The following is a 26530-nucleotide window of genomic DNA, read 5'->3' on the forward strand; positions in this document are numbered from 1 at the left end:
TTTGAGAACATAGACTTTATTCATTTCATATAAAAAAAAGACACAAAAACTTTCAAAAAAAAGTTGAACAGGTGCTTCAGCTAATCTTCACAGGGACAAGAGCCGGCCTGCCTCACAGACATGATCTCATTGGGGAACACACAGAGGGCCGTCACACCTTCACCTCAATCTGTTCATATTTTACTGTATATAAAGACAAACCTGTACAGCAAAACTACCAGCAGAGGCCATGGTAAGCCGGGACAAACCACTGCACCCTTTACACTCCTATCCTGCCTTCCTCTCTTCCTACATCCCTGACTCCTCCTCACACTCCTCCTTTCCCCCCTTTTCTCCTTCATCTAGCTTTCCTTTTTCCAATCTTCTTCTTCTTCCTGACCCTTCATGTCCCTGAGCCCTCCTTCTCTGATTGGTTCCAGACGTGCCACTGAGCTCTTCTTGCCGACTCAACATTCCACAGCTGGAGACTGCACACGCTCTCTCTCACCCACACACACACACACACACACACTTCTTACTCCGTCCTCCTCCCTTCCCCCTCTGTCTTAGTCCAACTCATGGAGCAAAAAAAGCTGTGTTTTTTTTTTCACAGCAGCTCTGTGAGACACCAAAAGCCTCAGACTGAAACGGCTCCAAAGCATTCCTGCAAGCAGAAAGACACAAATGCACTCAGAGGCAAGAGCTGAGGGAAAAGGAAAAATGTTCGAGGAGGCAAATGAGCTCTGGTAAATGTAGTTATTACGCTGTGCAAATGTGAAATCTTAAAATGACGTGGAAAAAGAGGTTTTCTTGTACAAAATTTTCACTTTAAAACATTCCTTGGCTCTCATACTGTATATACAATAGTGTCATTCACTTGAGGGATGTTTTCTTTTGTGGGGCAATGAGAGGAAGTGTTGACGAGTATCCCATAAAAGTAGGAGTTTTCAAATGTCTTTACCAGTAATTTTTAAGTCAAAGCACATAATAAAACCTGCATCATTAAAAAGACAAAAATATCCAAGAGATAAAACATACAGAGAAGTGAAATGCGGTCCATAAAAAGATGAATCAGACAAATATCAAATTGCAAACCCTTTTTCATGATGCATACAAAGAGAATTACTGCTCTTAAAAATTGCTGAAACAGCAACAGATGGTGGCATGGAGAGCCAAAGCAAACTAAAGTTAAGAATCACAGGACAACAACAGTGTCTCAAGGAAAATGACTAAAGGCAAGTGGATGATTGAATTAGCTCAAGAAAATAGCAGAAAGTGCCAAAATGTACAAGGAGCTGGAAGCTGAAAGACTGATCATGCAGTCTACTTACAGACCAGCTTTCAATACTAAGTACAGAACTTAGTATTAGTAATGTGCACAATTCTAGTGTACTGCCCTCAGACGGTCACCACTAATAATGGTCCCTGTCACCCTCCACACATTCACATTTGGACTTCCTCCTCTGTTTGCCTGACAGCTGGTGCTGACGTGTCAGATCAGAAAGGAGGAGAGGCAGACTCACAAAAAACACACATGCATCATCAGTAACAGCTCTCTACAGCTGTACAGATAATGACAAATCAATGGGAATGACATGAATGCAATAAAACAACAAAAACACACCTCAAGTTCATGTAAATGGCAAAACAGAAAAAAAAGAAAATTTAGAAAAGGTGAATTTGGTCCTGAAGAAGACTGTGATTGTGTATTTAGAGGACAGAGACAAATAGTTTTAGTTAAGAGTCGATCTGTGGATCTAGGACTTTTTTTTTTTTATAAATCTTTCAATCAAAATGGGAACAACAAAGGAAATATACACCGAGCAAAAATTTACATTGGCACCAGGGAAGACAGCGAGGAGTCATTTCAGTAAACCGATTTATGTTGAACTTTTCCAGCTGCAATAAAACTAAACTCCCAGTAGATCCACTCATGGCCTTCATGAACGCTTTTGGGGATAAGCTGTAGGCTACATATGGAAGGATCTGATTTGTCTGGAGAGAACTTGCCTGAACTGTTAAGTCTTGGCAGAAGAGGGTTGAGAAGGCAGGGATTCAATTTAAACTTTACATCTGCTGCGCTCTACACAGCCCTTCAAAATATTTTTTTTTTTTTGGTGTCAAAAGAGACAACACAAGCATAAATGCCACAATGTGTATCTGAGTCAGCACGTTAAAAATCAGCCTTTTCTGTGTCAGGTAGGGTCCAGTCCTGGGTTGGTCGTTTGGTCCGGGGCGGCTCCGCTACTCTGCCTGCTCGTTCAGCTCCATGTCAGACACCAGGATGTTCTTCTCCAACTGCTCTGCGAGGCTCGCGTTGGTGCGGCTGTAGCGGGCCCCTTCATAGGACCCCTGTGACCCAACAGTTCGCCGACGGTACAAGTAGATCACGCCAACAATCAGCACCACCAGCACCAGGCCCGTCACCATGACAACAATCAGAGTGGGCAGGTGGTCGCTATCCACTAGGTAGAAGATGGATGTCAGGATTAGTATACATAATTCACTTTCTGGTTAAATCATTTATTCAAGTGAACAGAATACCATGGCAGCAGATAATCACACTTACATTTTACAGCTGAGGTTTCAGCAGCTGCAAATGGAAGAAGGGACAGTTAGTAAAAATTGATCGCTTTAGTATTTGGCATTCATTTGAATTGCATTTGATCTCCACTGTCTGTTTTTCTGTGGCTGCTTCATTGTTAATTTATTTTCTCTCAACACTATAATCAATTTAAGGGTTTAAAGTTTTGTATAGTATTATGTGAACCTCTTTTAATCGATTAGCCAATATTTGATGTATTGATTGGTTTGATGTTAAAGGACACTGTGTCAGCTCCTGCACATGGATCATCATGCTTTAGAACGTCTTCAGCATTTGTGAAACCTTGAAAATGATTTGATTTACTCTGGTCTCATTGTTGACATAGTGTGATCTCAAACTTGACAAACTCAAATAGACTGGTTCTGAGAATAACCTCCCCTTGGCTAAAGTGGTCTTGTGTGTGCTTACTGCGAGGCCGTTTGCAGATGACTCCATGTGTGCGATTTCTGCATGAGCCCGGCTTCCACAGGCCACTGTTGCTCTGGATCCAGAAGCAGGAGTTTGGAGACAGAACAGAGAAGGCGACATCATGCGCCTCCCAGTTGGTGTACGACATCTCTGTGTCCTCGCTCCATACTAGGCTTCTACCTGCAGCAGGAACACATGCACACACACTCAGAGGAACTTCAAACACACTGAAGCCAGAACTGTTTCTTTAGTTTTATCTTAAGGAGAGATAATTCGTCATATCATGTTTTGCCTGACATCTCTGTTTATTCATAGAGGTTTCCAATATTGGATTCAGTTGTTACCATTAGCTTACCAAGCATATTTCAGGGCATTTCACTCAAGAGATAATAATGCAGTTTAAATGAATTAATTTTTCCGAGATAATGCACCTTTCTTAATCACATTTATTTGACACAAGAGAAACAGTCTAAACCTAAAGTTAATTAGGTTTCCTCTCCATAATTAATTGTCTCATGATTATTCTAAAAAGAAATAATAATCAATCAGGTAAAACTTATTAAATTAGGGGAATTATCTGCAAGCAGAGTAAGACAATTTCACTACAAGCAGCCAAAAATGAATAAGCTTGGATTTAAAAAAAAGTTGGGTTTTTTTTTTTTTTTTTGCTGCTGTAGAGAGAGATGGGACAGACTGTCTGATGCAATGTTGCTGGACCTTTCACGCTGATGCCCAGCCAAGCTCCATGCGCCTGTGCTGCATAACTCTGGATGTGTTCCCATACAAATCCATTCTCTGTCTCATCCAAGATAGAGAGAAGTTCAGCTCCCACTAGAAGAGACAAAAAGAAAGGGAATACACAGAGATGGAACAAATGATAAATGGGAATTGATCATGTAAGTAGATTTAACAATGGTGCAGCCGGCTCAATGATGAGCATTTCTAAATTTAGACATATTGATGCCTTTTGTCAATTATGTTTGCAGTGGAGAAGGTCAGAAGTGTTGCACTAAATTGGCTTTCAATTCAGTATCATGAGCTGTGCGGGCAGCACAGCAGGAGGATGGATGTGTGAGGGATCTTCTGAAACTCTTCCCTACCTTGTTTACAGTATGTACGTGCATCCTGCTGCAGTCTAACAGTTTGCAGGTTAAAGGCGTAACAGTAGTTTCTGAAAGGCACCCACGGCCACTCCCCCACAGAGTGGGGGCACTGGCCAGGGTAGATCCACTCGTGAAGCACAGGCTCATCTGGCAAGAAGAAAAACAACAGAGATTAATACATTAAATTAACAGTAATTGATTACTGACATGTTATTTTGCACATACCACTAATCTGACAGATAGCAGCCTCCAATTTAGCATCACAGGGAGTCATAGTCCACTGGCCAGTAGTGGTCATGCGTCCGCATCCAGCTGTCTGATGGGGCTCCCCATCTCTCCAGTTTGAATACCAAACTTCTTCTTCACCCAGCCAGGTGAAGCTTCGTCCCTGAAAACATTATTATTATTATTATTTTTTATTAAAGTTGCAAGTCATTGCAGTTTCCCTCTGCAAGGAAAACACTGTTGCACGTGTGTAACTCTATTAATATTATAATAAGATATACTGTAAGTTAATAGGCTCACTCCATAATTGTAGAGACCGATCCAGGCAGGCTGACGCAAGCTGTTGATCAGCAGTGTGAGGTAAGCTTGCTGGTAGGGATTCTTCACAGTGGCCAGGGTCCCATTCAGAGATTCACAGAGGTGCAGGGCGCCAGTCCAATCCAGACGCTTTTCCACAACCCGGTATGTCACTCCACCCAGCTCCACAGGCTTTGACAGGGAGGCAGGGATAAGTGCCGGGGCCGGAGAAAGACCTGAGTCTGGAACATGGAGAAGCAGGGTTCAGTTTTTATGCATTTAACATATATCTGGAACAAACTCCCAGAAAACTGCAGGTCCGCTGCAACTCACAGTTCCTTTAAATCAAGACTACAGACTTTTCTGTTTGCCGTTGCCTTTTATTAAATCAAATAATTATTAATCTCTTACACTGCACTGTAACTTTTATTCTTGTGTTTTATACCCATCTTATTCAATTTATTCATGTTTCTATTAATTTGGTTGTTTTTAATTGTATTTAAAATACCTTTTAATCTTTTATGTAAAGCACTTTGAATTGCCTTGTTGTTTAAATGTGCTATATAAATAAAAGCCTTGCCTTGCCTTGAAGAAACGACAAAGTCGCACAAGATGATTTACAGTAAGTAGAATTCTGTTTGTGGTGCAAATATTCTGCAATTTTGAAGCAGACATTGTTGTGGTTATTATTCAATATCCCACCTTGTTGCCTTTGACAGATGAAGCCATTACTTTCCATCTCACAGGCTCGTGAGGCCCACATGCCAGTGTTCTTCTGTGGGTTCCCGTGAATCATCACCACACAGTTTCCCTGAGAGGTTACAGTGAAATCATCAGAACAGGAACAGATTGAGGACAAAAACATGACGCGTGCGCTGACAGGTAAGTGTTAGGGGTACCGGGGTCTTGTTGTGGTGTGGCCCGCTGTTGTCGAGTGGCTCTCCAGCAGCCCAGTTGGTGTAGCTGAGCAGGCCAGCCTTGGCCCAGTGGAAATGACCTTTAGAGTCTGCGGTCAGACCCACCCAAAGGTCAACACTGGCATTTTGAAGCAGGGTAGTGACAAAGGCTGTGAGGAGGAGAATCGATTGCATCAGTATGCATGTATGTGGTGAGACTCTTATGAGACACTCATAATCAGTGTTGAATATAGGCATAGGTAAAAACAAACATGAATATCTAAATCACACACTGATGAGTGAATTAACAGGCAATCACGTAAAATCAACCTATTAAAATAAAATGACTGTTTCTTTTAATTCTCATAACATTCTACATCCATTTGATGCTGCTGACAATGGCAGATCATACACATTTACCTTATAAATAAATTAAAAAAAAGTAAGTTATATTGAAGTAGAGAGGTAAGTTCATTAACTTCAGCTAAGTCCAGCACCACCTTCCTGCTTCTAACTTTATGTCGGATGTATTCTGCTGTAATTACCTTGCTCCAGATGATTGGACACCACTGCCAGTACACCTCCCTGCGTTTCACATTTCAACTTGGCTGCAGACCATGTCACTCGGTATGACTGATCAAATACTCTGAAACACTACAGAAACACCAGATGTCATTGCAATCAAGATTGCTCAGGTTGAGTTAGGACAGGAGCAGGTGCATGAAATAAAACAATAGGTACTTACTTGCTAAGTTTCACTGCCTATGTGATAACATATTTGATACATTCTAGACACCCAGCATCCTTTATACAACTTAACATAATAGCTGCATTATGCTGAACTCCTGGTGTGTTGCAGCTCTACCTTATGTTGATAGGAAGACCATCCATCAGGACAGCCTGAAGGTAGGTGGGGTGATGACGGAGTTGGAGGAATGGTGCCTGTGACATTCACTCTCTTACAGATGTAGGGCAGGTCAGACTGGCACTTCTGATCAGCCCAGTCCGCTGTTTTAAGAGTGAAAAATACAAGCTCATGTATGGGTACTGCATTTGATTTACTCTCTTGAGGTCTCTTATTCCGGCTGTTCTCACCTGTGCTGGCGGACATGTGGACACATTTGCGATCACGGCTGACTGGATGCGGCCTCCCAAGGGCCCAGGACACATAATTGAGCACAGAGTGGTCAGACCAGCGGAAACGGCCATCGTTTTCGTAGGTGTGAAGCCCCAGCCACCAGTTGTCACCCTCCACCTTCACCATCTGAAAGTGAGAGAGGAACGGTAAAAAGGCATGTCGAGGCCTCACAGACTTTTAAAGCCTGCAGAAGGCTGCCATGCGGAATATAGACACAATAATTACAGAGATCACACACAGGTTGGTGCTTGTTAGGTATTTCAGAGGGTTTTGCCCTTGATTATATCAACTCATACAAACAATGATGAACTTTTTGATAAAGTGTGCAGTGCCTTGCGTAAAGTGTTGGCCAGGAAAGCTTCCTCCTCAGCTGAGTGGACCGAGGCCAGCGAGGAATCAAACCAGGAGCAAATCCTCTGGGCCTGGTCCCAAGTGGTGCGGTGGTCAAAAAATTTATACTCAGCTTCCTGGAAGCCAATCCACTCCGGTGAAGTTGTGCCTGACAGATGAGGGATGAGATAAGAAAGATAGCCATGAGACAGAAATGGATGGTTTTTAAATAAGCCCTGAGAAAATCAGTTTAGTACGCTGAGAGAAGTTAAGTAACCCTAACCCAAAGCTAAGAAAATAAGACTGACCTTCAGAGACATCTGGTTCCTTCTCAACACTACCTAAAAAAAACAGATAAATAAGATAAATAAAAAATAACAAAGTGTGAGAGAACCAAAATGCAATGAATAACAAGAGGGAAGACATATTGAGAGACTCAAATCAGAGAGTGATGATATAGGTGGAAAAGGGTATTTCAAAAAAATGTATAGAACTATATAACTGTATTTTGACCGCACCAATACAGTGTACTGTAGGACTGTCTAAATAAGCCCAAATAAGTGGTCCAGTGTTGTTGTACCTCTGGGGATCTTGCAGATCCAGTCTAACTCAGAGTCACAGTGCATGGCCAGCCAGGTCATAGTGCCCAAGTCTGCTGCAGCACATTGCCGGACGTTGTAGTAGTAGCGGCCAAAGTTCTGGTATGTGAACTGAGACACAAGCAAAGAGTAAACAGATTGTGCTTCAAGCATTTTTAACTACACAGTGAGGCTGCATCTTGTCTTTACTCACAGCCAGTCCATCACTCCACTTCCAGCTGCCATTGTCCATTGGGTTTCTGCGGTTCAGTCCGATCCAAAACCAGTGCTGTTCATGGTCCTCTGACTCCCTGTGGGCCCCATCATCATCATCATCAGCAACAACATCATTATCATCATATGACATCACACGTCATCTGGTCAGAGGTGCACACCCACCCAAAGGCCTCATGGAGGACCTGCAGAACAAATTGCTCCTCCTCAGGGCTGCTGATACTCAGCAGGTTGGCTCCGTGTCTCCGGCAGGACAGGTGAGCCTGCAGCCAGCTCAGCTTCTTCTCCAGCTGGGAGGAATGGAACACCTGCACACAAGTGATAAAAGTGTAATTGCAGTCCAATTAAAATGCAATACTGGTGTAAAACAATTAGTATTAGCAATAGTATTACTTCCACTCCTTTGTCCGCCATTTGACAGTAAAAACTGTGAAGAACTCGGTGCTGTTAACTTATTTTTTGTTAGACTTTACAGATTTAAAGGATAATTTTAATTCTACACTATATTTTATTTATATACATTTATTCTTAAGTTTGTTCAGTTCAAACAACACTAATCACTGATGCATTGTACAGATATGTTGTTTTTTTTATTATAGTGAATTAATGAAAACTAAAGTGTGACTGAAATGAGTACTGATGGTGTGAAACAGTGAAACTTTGCTGGGGTGAACCTTGTAACAGTAGCGCAGGTTGTTGTTGCTCTTCCAGCCGCTGGGACAGGAGCCGCTGAGGCTCGGGGTGGGCTGGGGGACAGGGGGCTCGGGGCTCAGAGACGTGTCCTGGTTCTGACGGCAGATGAATTTAGCCTTCGATGACGCACACTCCCTCACCTCCCACAGACCTGTTGCGAAGCCCGTCGCCATGGAAACGCAGCCGCCCTGGACTTTCACTGAAATAGATACCAGGGTGAAATGTAAGTGAGTGGAGAGAAAAATAGGCTACAATGATGAAATGTGTGGAAATAGAGGAATGAAAAAAAGTGTGGAAAATGTAATTACACATTTCTTAAGAGACAATTATGAGTGTTGGATGCTACATTCAACTTTTCTCAAAACAAGGGCAACATTTCCTGTAAACCCTGTTTGGGCTCTATTTCTCTAATCACCCTTATGGATCTCTGTTATGGACCATATTTAAAAGAAAATAGTGGTCTTCGACGTAATGATTTTTTAAAATTTCATTATGAAGATATCTGTCTGTATATTTTTCTATGTGATTGTCTCTGTATCACATAGAAGTAGTGGGCTTTTCTCCTAAAACGTAATGATACAATCATAGGCTTAGGAGCTTTGAAGAGAACAAATAGAGGTGTTGGGGTTAAACTGTAGTAAATTCTTCTGGTACTACTAGGCCTCAGGTGCAAGCTCAGCTGTTACATTTCAGGGGTTATGAATATCATCAGAATATAAGTAACTATATAAGTGTTTATACTAGAAATTAAATGAGGTCTTTTAATAAGCCAAGTCTACAAGACCAACAAAGTGCAGCTATAATCTATGCAGAGGTCAACCAGTTCATATCTTTGGATCTATCAGTGACTCTAAAGCCAGAGGACTCGCCCACAACTGGTTTTTGCGTCTCCACGTATGGTTTAGAAATTATGGTGAATCTAAAATCCATGCTAGCCGGAATTTCACAAGGAGTATTCTCCCGTTTGCTGCCTCATTCCTGTGGAGCTCTAATGACTATTTGCTGGAAGACAAAACACAGTTTACGATTTCCTCAACAAGCTGGTCCAATTTTGATACATTCAATTTAAATCAGAACATACCCATGCTGGCTGGTTTTGACAGCTGCTGATAATTTTCGCAGATTGTCAGCTAATCACAATGCTTTACAGCCAAATCAGGATATCAGAGTATAATTTTGAGTTTGTATTTTAGCCAAAGAAAAAAACACCTGGAAGAAATCCAGTTTCTTCTTTGTAGATGCAATCCAAAATTGGCTCTGGTTCAGAATGGACCTCATGTTAAATAAATCTCCAGCTATAGAAGTGAACTCACAGCAACAGGAATAAAGTAATAAATAGGCAGTGGGTGGAGAAGATTCTGTAACAACCCCAATCTGGTCATTCTATTTCCTGTAATACATTATCAGATCATATTTGCAGTTCATTCTGCTCATTCAAACATGGCATATATGACCTACCCGGCTGGTCGCGATTCCAGTTGGTGTAGGACACTTCATCCTTGCTGAGCCAGTGGAAAGAGCCGGGGCTGGCCTGGTCATGGAGGCCGATCCAGAAGGAATCACCAGAGCGACCAAACACCAGGCTGTTGGCGAAGGCCTGCTCGAACCTTTAAAGATTTACAAGGAATTTTAGAAAGGCAGAGCTAACAGAACACACTGTGATGTCGCTGTGCATGTGTGTGTGTGTGTGTGTGTGCGTGTGTGTGTGTGTGTGTGTGTGTGTGTGTGTGTGTGTGTCAGGGTATGTACAGTTTGTGTTGCTGTCGCACCTATTGGTAATGGTAACAAGGGCGGCTCCATTGTCCTCGCAGGACTTCCTGGCCTCATCAAAGGTAAACAGATCTTCTCCCACCCAGTAACAAGCTGGACTGTGCCACTTCCAGCCCTAAGAGAAGAAACAAGGAGAAAGTGAAAAACATAACCATAACGAAACTCAAAAATAAACATTAACCATTCAAATAGTACTAATGTCTACAATGCCTGTGCAACACTTTAGATTGGCTAATTCAATCATTTAAAACCTGGATGTGCATCAAAATACACATGGAGGCATATAACCATACAGCTTTTTTGGATACTGTCTAAATCCCAGCAATACTGGTGCTTTGTAAATGGAAAGTTATAATTCAAGTGAGTCAGGCATTTAAATAGCTCATATTTCAGTAGCACCACCTGACTAGTCGAGGTTTTGGCAATTTATAGGCCAACGACAAATTGGAACAGTTAAAGAAAAATAGAGAATCAAATAACATTGAACTTGTTTGAGGTGTTGTTTGGATATGTGAAAGAAACGTGTTTGACCAAGGAAGCAAGGAAAAAACTCACAGACAGACAAGCAAACAACACCTAAAACATCCCCTCCTTTGCAGAGGTAAAACACATAAATGGTGTCTCTCAGAAAATATTTTTTTCTTAACAGTTAAAACAAAAGTGAGTCCACTTATTCCAGTATCCCAAATGCAGATTAAAAACATGTCTAGGCATGCAGAAATAACTTTTCCCTGGCCTCAATCCCTCCTGACAGTTCATGTAGGCCTACTGTAGTTGTGGACGTGTACAGATGCAGAGCGCAGCCAACACGCAGAAGGTCACAAGGGGTGAGGTTTTGCAGAATAATAGAGAGAGACAATTCGTATACAGTTGTGGAACTAAGCCAAACCTCGGGCTTTTTGCACAACCACGTTGTTATAAAGACAAAAACCTCAAAGATGACAGCTGCTGGAGGTTTGATCTGTTCAAACTCACGTCTCTTAAACACTCATTCCTATCCTTCCTTTCCCTGTCTTACAGTCACAAGATCAGTGTTGACTTATTGCATCTTCTGAATACCATGTAACAGTATTGGGACGTATTTCAACCAGAATAGACTGTTATGTAGTTATGTTATGAAACACCACACCTGATTTCACCCATATTTCCATTATCACACACAATCATCCCTCCCAAACAACAACAACAACAACAACAACAACAACAACAACAACAACAACGACATGGCAGCCTGTTAGCAAACTATTTACATTCAGTAGTTACCTAGCAACATTATCATTCATTTGGAGTTATGTTTCTGAGCAGCAGATAAACGTCCAATATTCTCTCTAGCTCTGTTGTAGGTCTCTACCAACTCCTGAGGGAAATATCTGATTCTTTAGCTGCTAAATGCTCCACTATGTTCACCAGCTAATCTTGTTGGGTTTTTCGAGCTTTTTCAGCTGCCACCTGTGGCCGAAATTGACGCTATGAGAACGGTGAGAGTGACCCAAAACCTAGACAGATAAACAAAGCTGAAACTCACTATAAAGCTCTGTAAAGCCGAGGGGAGCTGCAGATTCAGGTGATCATTTTCTATAGGTTTATCACTACAAGCATCCTCTTTCACATTGTTTTTTACATTGTCATTTAATATTTTGTCATTATAACAAATATCGATTAGTCACTGTATACACTTGCTGATTTTGTTGCTGTTGTTCCTCTAGAATGTGTTATTAGCTATAATTCCAATCCTGGAAGACATCTGGGGTGTTATTAGGCAAAATTCGTACTGTGGCTTTAAATGGTTAAATAATCACACAAAAATGAACACAAACGAAAGAGCTCATTTCTAACTTTTTCCCTGATGAAGATCCTTTGAGGCAAAACACATTGGTTGTGCCTCGGATACTTTTTAAAACTGACAACAAATACCATGGACTTCCTTTAAAGTAATCTGGTCCTTGTTTTTTTTTATTCTTACTCTATTACTTGCCCTATCCGTGAAGAGCACCTGGTTTTTTACTTCAACATCACCAACGGCATGTTTTTTTTTTTTTTTTGACCCAGTGCAGCACTCCCTATTTTTTATTCCAATTTTCAATTATTGCAGAGGTCCCATGGTGACTGAGGGGCCCTAAGCAGCTGCTTACGCCCCAGGCCACCTCTGACATTAGAGATCAGTGTTGTCTCATCTCTCTGTTTATTCACACATGAAGCAACTGAGTTATCCTGGTAATAAAATCACTATCTTTGGAAGTATAAAGCAGAAAAGCGATACTTCAGTGAGTAAGTACAATGACGGCATTACAGTGATGAGCAATCCATTACATTATTTGAGTAATGAGCCAAGCGCTGGATGGGGTATTGGTTCGGGGATCATGTGGTGTAATGTTGCTGAAGCGGTCTGTCATTGTTGTTTCACATGTGTGAAGTGGCTCATCTGCCTGAGACGAACTGAACCGCCACAGGGCCCTGCAGCGTGTGCCATGCCAAATGACCCCTGTCACATTACCACCCATGATGCCTCGCTGCCTCGATGCCCCAGGGAGAAGGGTAAAGATTCATTACACCAAACAATCCATACAAAGATCTTTGTTGAATGTAACAGCTGAGAAACAGCACGACTCTCAACGTCAGATCATTTACATCATAAATCAACGCTTAGCAAAAACGTAACATTGCTGAAGGGCACAAAGACACACAAACGCACACTAAGATTAATTTTCTCACTAAGATTATCCCGTATGTCAAACATGGATTGAATAAACTATACTGTCCACTTAGACAGTGACCATCAGCAGCAGTGGTCAGGTAGAGAGAAGAAAGGTATGAGAGGCCTAAAGTCTGGAGAGAATTATGGACTGGGAAATCAGAGACAGATGTAGATGGATCCTCCAGATGGGGTTTGGTTCACCATGTAGATACAAGTAGTGGGCGTGATAGTGCATTTCTGTTGTATGTACTGAACACACTTGTTAAATGAAGACACAAACAACATTTCCTAATTTGAATACCATAAAAATATAATGTATTTTGTTTTGTTTTATTGGGCCATGGAAAAGTACAGTATGTGTTAAGCCAAGTGTCCAGCGTTCCCTTTGTCTGGGGTGTGGGTTGTCTTAGGGGAGTGATTTATATTACAGTTACAGACTGGGTGTGGACTAGGGGATCAGTGGACCAGTGAAAGGGTGAGAGATGAAGGAGAGTTCTGGGAAAAGGGGTCAAAGGTAAAGGAACAGCTGAAATACTTAGAATAATAATTATGCTCACTACATACTGTCAGCAGCTGGAATAAGAGCACAGAAATGCTGCAGGGGATCTGAATAAAATCGTTGTGGTGTAAAACTGAAAGATATAAGGAAGAAAAAAAAACAAAAACTAAATTGTATCTACTCCAGAACTGGGAAAAAAATCTAAAGCAAAATCTAAAGCACAAACAGACGCGTCAATGAGAAAATGAAGTATCTAGCACTGAAAGCAAAGCGAGAAAATGAGTAATACTTGTTTGCAGTCTTGGTGCTGTGGCTTCCCATCACTCTTTGTTCCCGGTTTCTTACAGATGGAGGTCAGAGTCAGATTACAAGGGCTGTCATCCCAGCGGCCCTCCTGCACATGTAAGCAAGACACAAACAGAAAGAGAGAAAACAGCTGTTAAATATATACAAACAGAGGAGACTCGCTGACAGTGAGAGTCCATTACTTTGAGGTGATTAAGGCCCCAGACATTTGGGGGTCAGTGTGAGGGTGAAGGGGGTCACTTACAGCTCCCCAAATGGAGACGCAATCTTCTTGGGTGTTGCGGAAGTTGTTGGGTTCAAAGGGGTGCCAGTAAGTGAAGATGACGGGTGTGTGGTCAGTCCATTGGAAGTCCATTTGCATATCAGTGTCATGGAGCCCGATCCATAGCTGGTCAATCTCTGACGGAGGAAGTAGTGGAAGAAGTATTCAGATCTCTTACTTAAGTTAAAGTAGCAACAATATGTTGTGTTAAAATACTCTGTAAGTAAGTAAGTAAAAGTCATGCAAGATGTTACTAAAAGTAAAAAAATATTAGCATTAGCATTGAAGCATGACTAAAAGGACTAAAAGGTACTATTAATAATAGTAATATTTCACTCAGAAATGTAGTGGAGTATAAAGTATAAAGTAGCATAAAATGGAAATAGTCAAGTAAAGTACAAGTACCTCAAAATTGTACTTAAGTACAGTACTTGAGTAAATGTACTTAGTTACAATCCACCACTGGACAGAGGACACAGACAGACATTAAGGTTAGGAAGACAATTAGGAAACACAGAAACAGGGTTCAAAATAGGATTAGGGTTCCAACTATGACCATATTATAAAACTGATAAACTTTTCCATGAGGTTCATTAACTACACTGGAGCAATTCCATGACCTAAAAATTTGATTCCTCACTTCATGCCTGTTTTTCAGCTCAGGAAAAGGAGTGAGCTGCCTGGTTTCCACTACATTTGAGCTTGCTCTGGAGATATGGGCATACGATGTAGGATAAACAGCTGGAAAATATCATTGATCGTCGATATTTTACTTATCTTAACTGAAATATTTGCTATTGCTTTTCTTTTATTTTTTTTACACAGAAATATATATCCAAATCCACCAGAAAGCATACTGAAGAAGGCATAGCTGAGACATTTTGCTCCACTGTGCTTAAAATAGAAATTGAAAAAAAAAAAAAATGTACAGAGCATTTTGATAGACTTGAGTGTGTGAACTCTGTGAACCTTTTGGACTTCCTCATTAGTTACACACAGTGTAATCCTGTTCTTTCTTTTTTCCTTGATTGAGCGTGATGTTTTTTATTCTTCTATAGTTATACAGAAAAATAGCAAATTCCCTCACTTCCTCTGTCTGGAACAGGTTATTTTTGTGTTTATTATATTCCTTAAAGTGTACTACTAGTGGGTATCCTGTGGTATAGAGATTGAACTCTGATTTAAGATAATTCCATTTAATTTCTGGCTTCCAACAGCAATACAGTTTAGAGGAAAAGGTGCAGTACAATAAAAAAAAGGACAAAACACCTTTCTTCAGGTTGCGTATGATGAACTCGAGCTCAGGTAGGGTGTGGATGCTGACCAGGTTGGCCTCCATCCTCTGACAGGTTTTCTGAGCTGTATCCCAGTCAATCTTATCTGAAGTTAGCTTGTAGCAGCCAGCCTGGAAGGCCTGCCAGCCCACATCACACTCATATTTCTCATCATCTGCCCACGAGTCTGTGGGAGAAAAAAATATAAAAACCCATCAAATGCTGGACTTTGGCACTGTGGCAGGACTGTTTCTACTATATTTCACTTCAATGTACTAATTCAGATGTCTGTACACTGACCAGTAGTGAAGGGGTCCAGGGTGGCATTGGGCCTCTTCTTACAGACATACGGCAGAGCAACAGAACAATCTCGGTTTTCCCAACGACCCGATGTTCTGATCACAGCGCAGTTCTCCTCCTCAGCATGGTTTGGCTGCTCTGGAGGACGAGAGTTAAAAAAAAGAAACTCACTTTAAAACATCACTAATGCCAAGGTACCTTTATTCACCACTTAACCCCAAAATACTCGACAGCAAAAGACTGCAAATGCACTGGAAGGCCACAAAGAGTGTATTTACACTCAGAGCAGTGTGTGCTCAAAATGAGCAAGCATGCTCATTCAGCCTTCTGTGGGAAATGGATGTTTAAAAAAAGACCACAGATACTTCAAGCTTAAAAAAAAAAAACAAGAAAAGGGTGAGTTGTTTTTACAGTCTAACCTGACTCCCAGTTGAGATATTTGAGCGGTGACGAGTCGGCCCATTGCCAGCCTCCATTAATGTCCAGGTCATTGAGGCCAATCCACAGAGCAGCACTGTAGCCTGTCAGTAAACCTAAAACAGCGGAAAAATACCTTTCTCAAATGTTATGAAATATGACAAAAAACCCTGTGTTTTCTCTGTGTACTTTTGGGAAAGAAGACACAATAAAAGTTAGCCATGATTTTAACCAGGGCTGCTGTGTGTCTTGCTCATGCCCAGGACAAGATGATGTCCAAAGGCCCCACCTGCAGATTATTTAAAGGTTAGAGGGCCCAACTGACCCGGTGTTCCCCCCGTGTGAGCGGCCCTGGTTTTAAATGTCAACACTGTATTGGGCAGATGACAGAATTATTATCTAATAATTGACTAATATTGGCAACAGGGTCATAACATCCCAAAAATCAATTATTCCTGTTGGGAGAGTGAACGTGCACAGAAAATATGAGTAAATATTATGCTTTTTTTAAATGTTTTTCACAGGCAAACTAAGAAAGAAAGGCTTGATCAGCAGACATGATAACACAGTCTCCTTTTAAAAAGTAATATGGTGATTGCTCATATTAGAAATTAGAAATGTATTAAGAAATCAAGATTATTTTCCTCACTGCTGATTTGATCAGGGGTGCAAACGGTGGAATTGCACCCCTACAGATAAAAAAACCCAGAAATCCTTAAATTCCAAATTATCTTAGACTGTAATTAGACGTTCGCTTATTTTTTTGTATGCCAGGACGTAAATCAATGATTCATTGTCTAACTGTGTTGATTAATGTGTGGTTGCTGCATATTTCTGAGGTTTTATTTGATGGTGTATTGTGTATTGTATTTCCAATATAGTAGCTTTGTGTCTACCCTAAACAATATCAATGTATATTTCAAACAAGTAGCTATAACATGAGTGGATGTCTTTGAACATAAAAGTATTTACCATTGATGTATGTCTGTTCATGTAGCTTGGTGATGCTTAGCAAATCTGCTCCCTGCTGCTGGCAACTGATCCGAGCCTCGCTCCATGACAGCGTAGCCTGGAAGTTAAACTGGTAACAGCTCTCTGTCAGCGGGTCAGTATCCCAGAATGTTTCACAGCCACTGGCTGACAGTGAAGGAAGGGAGATAAGACGTTAGTTAGACAGGAGGAAATAACAGTAAAGTAAACAGTTGGGTGAGAGGAAATTGTGGTAAAGTTTGCTGAGCTTCTGCAATTAATCATTTGTGCAAAGTGATAACTCACTCTTTACAGGACAGAAGCCCCAACGTTCGTCTTTGCCGTAGTCAAAGGTGGTGGCACACCAGAGGTGACCGTCCTCACGCCCGATACTGGTGCAGTTGTGGAACCACTGGTTGTCATACTGGAAGGGCAGATAGCAGGGGCGGCCATGAGAGTTCCCCTGGATTGTGTAGATCTCTGAGGAGCAAAGAGAGGAGAGTCTTTGAATCCCTGCATGCGGCAGGAGAACCGGGCCATGCTTGTGTTGCCTGAAGTTATGGCTGGGAACGGTGCTGAACTGAAATACCTCATCTGTTTTCCCAGTGACTTGTATAATCAAACACATTGTGAAAAACAGAGGGTGATGTTACAGTTAAAACAGTGAAGTCAAATAGTGGTCAGCAGAAGGAAGAGCAAACAAACAGGAAAAGCGATATTATGAACTATATTTAAAAACAGAATAAACAGTTTTCATTTTCATGTCATTTCATCAAATATTTATGCCTCAAAGCAAGATCTTTAAAAGTGCACACGCAATTTGTGAACCAGGCTAGTTTCCCTTATAAACTGTATCTGTATTTATAGTTTCACAGTTCGACAAAATACTCTGAGGTTGCCGTTCTGCTCTCTAGAAGTAAAGTATGGTGTGAGGAAAAGGGCAACAGAGAGAGGGAGAGGCTGGATCTGCAGTGTTACCAGAACAAGTTAGGCCAATGGAAAGTAGGGCAGACATGTTAAACGAGGAAGGAATGATTTCTGAAGCTCCCTCTCTGACTTCCCTCCCTGCTCCACCGCTGGCCAGCTGGCTGGTAGGTTGGCTGCAGCGGAGTCTCTCCATCGCTTACTAATGTCAGAGGCATTTCTCTCCAGCAGTGAGTTGACTTCACAAAGAAACTTTTAAAGCTCGGCACTTAAAAGTTGAAAATGTCCACGCGCCCAATTCCCTTGCCACAAAAAAGCTAAAGAGACTGAAAGAGGAGGGATAAAGGAGGAAGTAAAGGGAGATTTTCTGATCTTGCGTTTATGGCAGATCTGGTTTTTATTGCAGTCAAGCAGAGCCTGTTAACTGTAGACTTGTACGGCTGACTGAGCCTCACAGTATAGTTTGTCAATGAACAACCGTGACATTTGATATTGGTAAGAATGGCATTGACAGCGGAAATGAGGCTTATCTGTCAACCACCATGGTTAGATTTAATCTGAACTGAAAACTATACATAAATATACTTGAGGGCAAGGAAAACTCTGTGTGTTTACTGGAGTTTACAAACACTAGCAATGTTTTCCTTGGTATCAGCCACTTGTCCTCAAAGATGCCCTAAAAGCAACATTTTGTTATATCCATTTGATCAGATACAGATGTGGCATTCACAACAGTAAGTCTATCTTCCGCACTGAGGCCGCACAACATGCAGCAAAGGAGCAGCTCACTGGGTCACTGTGTCAATATTTGGGATCTCATTTCTTATATTTAATGGATCTGATGAATTACTTTATCTATTGTTATTATCATTACTTTTATTTTTTTTATTTTTCATCTTATTTATTTTTATTGTTCCTTACTTAACTTAATGTTGTTCCTATATTATTATTTTTTTCAAATTTAAATAAGTAATTATCACATTAAATAACATACAGACTTAATTAGCTAAGCAGGTTGTGTAAAGTGTCTATTCTATTGTCTATATAGTATTCTATGTTTCTATGATTTTTTTTAAAATGAAAGTATTTTAAAGGGAATCTGGAAGTGTAGTTAGTTAGTAGGGTGGCAGTAGCTTTGTCCTGGGCACTGCCAAGGTGTTCTTGAGCAAGGCATCGAACGAACCCCCAACTGCTCGGTGCATGTATAAGTCCTGAGCAAGTGTGTGTATTTCAGGCCTGTGTGTAGTGTGTTCTAACAACAGAGTGAAACAAATTTAATTTCCCCCCTGGGGATCAATAAATTCTTATTATAATTAGTAAAACCTTTTGGGTCAAACACACAGGTAAAGACTGACCACCAATCTGAAGACTCCTTGCGATGCAAATCTGATCTGGTTTGATTAAAAGCATGCTTACCACGATACGTTTTAGAGCACAGGTCCTGCACACCACCATGCAGTGTCCATTTGAGCTTTGAAGGAGGGGAGGTTGAGGAGGAGTTCCAAAACGAGGGTGAGGGAAGGTAGTTGTTGAGGTTGTCCAACACCTGGCCACAGTTCCAGGTCCAGCGTATTCTGGGTGGCTCGCGGTCACAGGTGTACACACCCAGAGGAGACCCGTCCCGTCTAGAGGTGACGTTACCAGTGGTTACGCCCAGGCACAGCGACGAGCCCAGGTTGAACAGGCGACCCCGGGTCACCCACTTCCAGCGCTGGTTGTCTTCCTCACAGGAGGTTGACAAGACGAGGGAGTGATCCCGCACCCCCAGGCACCCCTGGGCGCCCTCATGGAAGAAAGCAAACTCGTCAGAGTCCAGCGGCGCTGTCCAAACAGAGGAAAACAATTGCATCAGTCGATAATGCTGATGAAAACAGGATTCCATGTTAGCAGCTAATGTGGCAAAAGAACGGGTCAGCAGCTGGATCAATATCTCCATTAATGGATGCAGTGCTGGGTGAGAACTAGTTTGAGTTGTGGCCTCTGATGTCCTGCGTAATACACTTCAGTGGTATTAATAGTAATAATAATATTAACCCTGTAATAACCTTAAAATCCTGTGAACAAATTATATGAAAGAGCTCTCAGCAGGACGTAATTGCAGAAATGTAATGCAATAAACTGTAATAAAATGGTTGTGCACATTTTTAATGCAAGGTTAGGAAGTATTTTAACATGCACCCACCAGGTGTCTAGAAATCACCCCATTCCTAAGGCTTGACCTGAAATTGCCTCTCACTTTGTTCACTTGGTGTCTATTTATGTTGGGTCTGACTATGGAGAAAGCAGCATTTGGTGGTTTTGGGGGAAAAGGTCTTTATCGTGAGAATCTGGCGGGTGACTGATACATTCGACCCAAATAACTGAATGTTTTCACAGGTCTGAATTTGATTAAATTGATGAAACTGTAATGATACTCAGGAGTGAAATGGGTAGCTGTTTTCATTCAGCAGACAGCTCACGGCTGTACACTGATGCCTTTATTGGCATCACCTCAGTGTGATTCTTTGAGGAGCTAATAGCCGCCTGCAAGGTGTTAACAAACAGAGCTTTGCAGTATTCTCATATACACTTGTACAAAAGTATCAAAAATAAATAAAAATGTAAGCAGAAAACTGATCCTAACCCTATCTGTAACTGGGGGAAAAAAAATGTTGAACTTAACATATTCAGAGCAGTGGCTGGATGCCAGCCTCAGTGACTGGAATTTCAGGACAAAAACCCAACACCCTTTCTCAAAAATATATGTGGTTTTCCGTCATTCTTTTTTTTTTCTTGAAGGATTTAGGGATTGGTAACCTAGAAGCCAGGATTGTGAACAGAATGGTGTGTGGTTGTGAGTCCGTGTGAAGGTGGTAGAAAAAAACAACAACTCTGGAGTGTAGGAGTGATTCTAAATTACGGTCCTGCTAAAATGATTTGAAAGAAAATATCCACAAAATACACATAAATCTCTTTTCTCAGATCTGAGATTTGGAGAAAAAAAGTGAGACCCTCAGCATTCCTACTCGGCAGGCTCCTGTGAGAGGCCAAGAAGTGGGGAAGGTGGGAAAAGATCACTGGGCATTTGGTTTAAAAAACACAACTTTCCTATGTGGATACTTCACTCCGCTCAATGAGCGGCAATTTCTCGTTTCCTACCTAAAAGCTAAAACCCTCCAAATCTCCTGTGCTGCTTTTATAGACACAGAGACAATGGAGTCTCATCAAGAGCCCCATAAAACTCCCTGTAATCTGGGGTAGACGAAAGACACACCCTCTTTTTGCTCTCAGCCTCTGTGGTTGAGTTTCTCAGAAGCAGTGTTAGCTCATTTGGTCGGTAGCAAACACAGTAATGGAGCGCAGTAGAGGCACAGTGGTTCAGCTTAAGTTTGAAAGTGCTCTGTACAGTGTAATCAGATATAATCACCACCCTGTTCTTTTTATAAAGCTATCCCTCTTACAGTAACACCCAGCTGCTAGGTTTGTGTACTGCCGTTCATGGTTTTAATCATGAAAGATTCAAATCAGAGCAAGTGTTCCCTGACAGGGACACAAAAAAAACTTAAATCTTCTCAGAACTTCTATTGTATCCAAACACTCAGTTGCTTTTGGTGCAAGATTATCTTTCCATGAGGCTGTTATTCTCGTCACTTCTATTAATGTAACATAATCCAGAGCAGGATCAAATGTAAAAAAAAAAAAAAACAGACAGCAAAGAGCTGTGGAAAATAACGGCAATCTCCATTGAAAGTGGAAGTGTTAAAAGGCAAAAACATCAGCGACATCTGTCTGATCCTTTTCTGCTGATTATTTTGTTGATGAATTGATTAATCGTTTTTCGTATTCGTAATCGTATTTAAATTGTTTTGTCCATTCAACAATCCAAAAAAGATACATAGTTAGATACTTAGTTTAATATCATAGAAGGAAAAAGTAAAACTGTACTGTAAATATTCACATTTGTGAAGATAGAACTGTTGATATTTCTTTGCTTAAAAAATGACTTAAACAATGAATCGATTAACAAAATAGTTTGATTAATTTTCTGTCCACTGACCAATTGTTACAGCTCTAAAAATCATATTTTGCATTAAACCCTCAGGATAGTTCACATCTATCTATCTCTCTGACAGACATGTCCTCCGATCTCTGCTGTAATTCAACTCTGCTCTGCAATTACAGTGGGGTGTCTACCACAACACACAATAACATGTTGATCTATAATCTTAGCTCAGGATTTAGTTACACTTCTCTTTGCAAGTAAAACCCTTATGAAGACTTGAATAGCTGGAGTTACACAATGCTGACTTCTTAATGAGACGAGGCATATATGCAAATAACTCAGTCTTATGCCATTTTCAAAATGGGGATTAAAGCCATGTTTTATAATGGACCACAGTGCCACCTCCAATGGAGCCTGTAAGAAGATTTTCACACTGGAACCAGCCCAGTAAAAATCAGCATTACAGTGAGTGTTGAATTCACTTCAGTATGTGAATATAAGATCAGGATTAATATGATGACTGCATGAGAAGTTCCTGGCAAAAGCTTTTGAACCACTAGACAACCTGAAGCTGAAGTTCCAGACAGAAAGAAGCAAATTCAAAAGAAGTTTTAATTCCAGTCTGGAGGCGACACAACTGGATGTTTGATGTGAGAAAACTCCTGGGCAATCAGAGAGAGTGCAGAATTCCAGATTAACTTTAAGCCATTGAGCCCTGTGAAAGCTAAGCCACAACAGCTCTCCTGCTGTGATCTCATCCTCTTCTTTGCCTTGTCACTCCTTTTTTTTCAATGCTGGAGACAGTTTCCTGCTGAAGAGAAGCTGAAACTCACGGCCAAGGACACTCGCCAAGAGAGGCAGATATTCCCAGAACCTCCACCTCCGCACTATGGTCATCTGTTGGACTAGGTTTGAGGACAGTACTTGCAAACCTGGGTGACGAATCAACAGCGAGTCTCGGCTTGAGAGATAATTTCAACAAACTTCTCCATTGTGTGACTCATTGCGGTTGCAAAATAATTTAAACTAAGTGGCCTACTTTTACCATTCATTTATTTTACATACTTATGTCTAATCTAAAGATTTAGATTGATGTTCGAGCAGAAGGCTTTTCCCGTATAAACCTTTCCGTATTTTGACAGATGTCTGAGATTAGAAGAACAGGCCTTTACTGGCCAGTGTGATAAAATGGCAACCAACAAATAGGCAGGAAATTCCAGCCTGCTGTGTTTGTTTCTTTGGTGTTTTATGGTGGTCTGGCCTCTGAAGCAACCCAAACTGTGGATAGGTTTAACCTCATCCAAGAAGCATGGGACAGGGGAGAGGAGAAAGGGGGGGGGGCATCTCTCAGCCACACTCAGAAACAGAGCTAACTGGAAAGTGTTTATCAAATTTATAAACCAGTGTGAATACATGCAAACTGTTGAAACTTTTCATCAGTCCTCACACTTCTGCACGGTATAAGGGGGATAACAACTTGTCACAGTTTAGGTTTAACTGCTAAATTATAGTTTGATAAGAGTTATATACAATAATAGTTAAAGGGGAACAGTGTTAAGATGAACGTTGATGGGTATTTTGTGTGAGATCATGAAGATCTTCGCTCTAAAGCTTGGCACCAGAGACCACCAGAGAGCTGGAGCTGAGTCTCCACATATGATAAATCATGGGAAACTTACTTTGAAATCCCACACCATATTGGTCTGAACTTTTCATGCCCAAATAAACTCTGTTGTATTGCAGTTCTGCCAGTCATGAATCAGGGGACACAAATCCTAATTTCCTATAAATCATCTAGTATCACTTCCCTTCCTTTTTCTTTCCTGTTGTGTTGTGGTGACAATACATGGTACCGTACAGCACTAAACTCTCATTTCTCATGACGTTACATAGTGCATGAAAGTTCATGACAACATGCTGAGCACATAACAAATCCAAAGAGACATAATTTCATTAAACAAATCAACAATCATTATATTTAAACTTAGATCAGTTTGCAGCTAATTAATTTGGTCCAAAAAAACATTTAAAAGGGATTCTATAGTTTGGCAACAAGGCAATTTGATGGCAGATGGGTGCAAGTCATTTTAAAATAAAGAAACTAGTTGCCGGTTAGCTCAGTTGGTAGAGCAGGCGCACATATGCAGAGGTTTATTCCTTGACGCAGAAGGTCTAGGGTTCAAATCCAATCTTGCAGGTTTTCCTGCATGTCTTTCACTCTCTCTCCTTTCATATCTCAGCCTTCCTATCCAATAAAGGCAAAAATGCCCAAAAAATTACTCATCAAAAGAGCTCCAGATTATTTAGATTGTGCAGTATATTCTTAGGGATAAGAGTGGGAATGTAAACCTACACAATCTCACAATCTTAAACTAACTTTAAGATCAAACTAAAAGTGGTACATGTGTGGTTAATCATTTTCTTTATGGTAGCTGCCTAACTCTTATTTCCAGTTGACAAGCAAAAACTCTGGAAAAACAATTATGTGGTCAAAAAAACAATAAAACATTCTATAAACTTCTAATTTAATATTTACTGGAATACATTGTTTAGGTGGGTTTAGCCTTCACAGCATCCCATAACATGTTAAGGTCTAATAGCTGTGCAGGCCTGGACTGAATGTGTTAATTGCAGCCTGTAACAGGATGTAAAGGTCACATCTGCCCGCAGGGTGCCAAATGAAGCGTCACCCCACGTCAGTTTTACAATGTAGCCTAAAAAACCCAATCCGGCACAAAAATAGAACACCACAGTTAAAAAGTGCGTTGCTTTGCAGCTTTAAATAAACGTAATACACAAATAGACATCACAATAGAGACACTAAGGCAGCACCCCCCCTCCTCCCCCTGTTTTTCTCCACATCTGGTTCCACTCACTGCTCGGACTTTTGGTTCGTGGCATACCGAGGCACCGAATCCTGAATACGCAGAAATGATCTCTCAGTATCTCCTTTCTAATGCCTTTTCGAACTGGAAGTCGTTGTCAAAACAAAAGCATGCACACTAGGTTAAACGTCGGCCCGTTTTCTCGACTTTTACATCAATGAAATTAAGCGAAAGTTGATATTTTCTCACCCGTAACGCTCCTCTTCAGTTCCAGACTAAAGATGAATAAATATAAAGTGCATTTGTAAAATGTAAGTTGCCGATTTGTCCATGTTTTCCTTGATTCCTTGTTTCGGTGATGGCCGTTGCTTTGCATGCTCACAACTACAACACACACGCTGCGAAAAACACACAGCAGAAAAAAGCGAAGCAGGAGCAGCAACTGCCCCAGTGTTTTACTTTGAGTAGCCTACGGATGATGCAGAGTTGGTGGCGAGTTTGACCGCTAGAGCTCCGTCTGCCTCTCAGTCAGATCACAGTGAAATGAATGGAGCAGCGTCAACAACGTGTGTGTGCGGTTCCCAACATGAGGTCCGGGGACCTCCAGGCGCCTGTGAGGGGATCCCCAATAGCAACCAAGTACAAAGAACTGGTGACAGTAAATAAAAAACAATTTCATCTCATAAAAGTTCTGAAATTAACATTTTAAAAGCTATTTATTAATCGTAGCTGTGAGGAAAAAGTAAAATAAATGATGATAATGGTGCTAAAATGAAATATACATTTTTTAGAAAATATTTAATTATTTGAGAAATTCCTATATCCCTCCTTTACATCATTATTTGTTTTATTTACTTTTACAGTTTTGGCTCTTTTGCACAAAACACTATATAGGATTTACTAGTTAAAAGGTCCCATGGCATGAAAATTTCACTTTGAGGTTTTGATTCAGATGGGCTGATCTGGAATCTCCTCCTTATGAGGTCATAAGGAGGAAGGTTACCTCCCCTTTCTCTGCTTTGCCCACCCAGAGAATTTGGCCCACCCATGAGAAAGAGAGCGACATCATGGCTTGCAAACAAGCAAAGTGGCAGTTGGTCAAGCTTATGACAGGGTGCTGAATCTGAAGTCCGACAATCTGACCTCAGATTCGGGGGGGGGGGGGGGGTACTACGCACTGGTGTAGTGGAAGGGTAACGGCCAACGGTTCCTCATGTAACTGTAATGAGAGCTCTGTCTATATTCTCGGCAGGAAGTTAAACACATTTTCAGTGGATGCTGGGCTCCACCATGGTTGTCCCTTGTCACTGATTCTGTTTGCGATTTTCATTGACAGGATCTTAAAGCCATCTGGGGAAGGAGAGTGTACTGTTTGGGGAACATGGAATTGCTTCTCTGCTCTTTGCAGATGATGTGGCTCTGTTAGCTTCATCAGGCCGTAACATTCAAAACGCACTGGGGTGGTTTGGTTTAATTAGTTGAGATTGGGGTGATAGTCAGTTCCTCCAAGTATGGGGCCATGATTCTGCTGGAAAACAGTGGATTGCTTACTTTTAGTTTGGAGTGAGTTGCTGCCCCAAGTGAAGAAGTTCAAGTATCCTGGGGGTCTTGTTCACAGGTGAGGGTAAAATGGAGCTTGAGAGCTTGGAGCTGTCAACAGGCAGATTGGTGCGGCATCAGCAGTGATACAGGCACCGTACCGGACCATTGTGGTGAAGAGGGAGCTGAGCCGGAAGGCAAAGCTTTCAATCTAGTAGTCGATCTACGTATGTTCCAACCATCATCTATGGTCGTGAGCTTTGGGTAGTGACTTATAAATTA

General features: G+C 41.2%; 1 protein-coding gene and 1 long non-coding RNA gene across 2 annotated transcripts; one reads left to right on the top strand and one right to left on the bottom strand.

Annotated features, from left to right (window-relative positions):
• Positions 1-25252, bottom strand: mrc2 (mannose receptor, C type 2). Its single transcript, XM_031318908.2, has 29 exons — positions 24959-25252; positions 19319-19723; positions 17285-17458; positions 16982-17146; positions 16012-16125; positions 15593-15730; positions 15288-15479; positions 14001-14155; positions 13740-13844; positions 10256-10371; positions 9945-10093; positions 8468-8685; positions 7959-8101; positions 7774-7870; positions 7562-7691; positions 7290-7322; positions 6984-7150; positions 6609-6777; positions 6379-6521; positions 6059-6167; positions 5517-5683; positions 5320-5428; positions 4621-4859; positions 4321-4483; positions 4093-4242; positions 3710-3823; positions 2993-3172; positions 2549-2572; positions 1-2444 (listed from the first exon to the last, which is right to left on the bottom strand). Exons 1-29 carry the CDS (start codon positions 25083-25085, stop codon positions 2224-2226), a joined length of 4416 nt encoding a protein of 1471 aa, XP_031174768.1. The 5' UTR covers positions 25086-25252; the 3' UTR covers positions 1-2223.
• Positions 13334-24135, top strand: LOC116063910. The gene is made up of 3 exons (XR_004108397.1): positions 13334-13345; positions 23956-23959; positions 24001-24135. It is a non-coding gene; the product is annotated as an uncharacterized LOC116063910 (long non-coding RNA).
• Positions 25253-26530: the final 1278 nt, after the last annotated feature.

Source organism: Sander lucioperca, chromosome 21 (genome assembly GCF_008315115.2).
Source record: "Sander lucioperca isolate FBNREF2018 chromosome 21, SLUC_FBN_1.2, whole genome shotgun sequence".
Classification (NCBI taxonomy): domain Eukaryota; kingdom Metazoa; phylum Chordata; class Actinopteri; order Perciformes; family Percidae; genus Sander; species Sander lucioperca.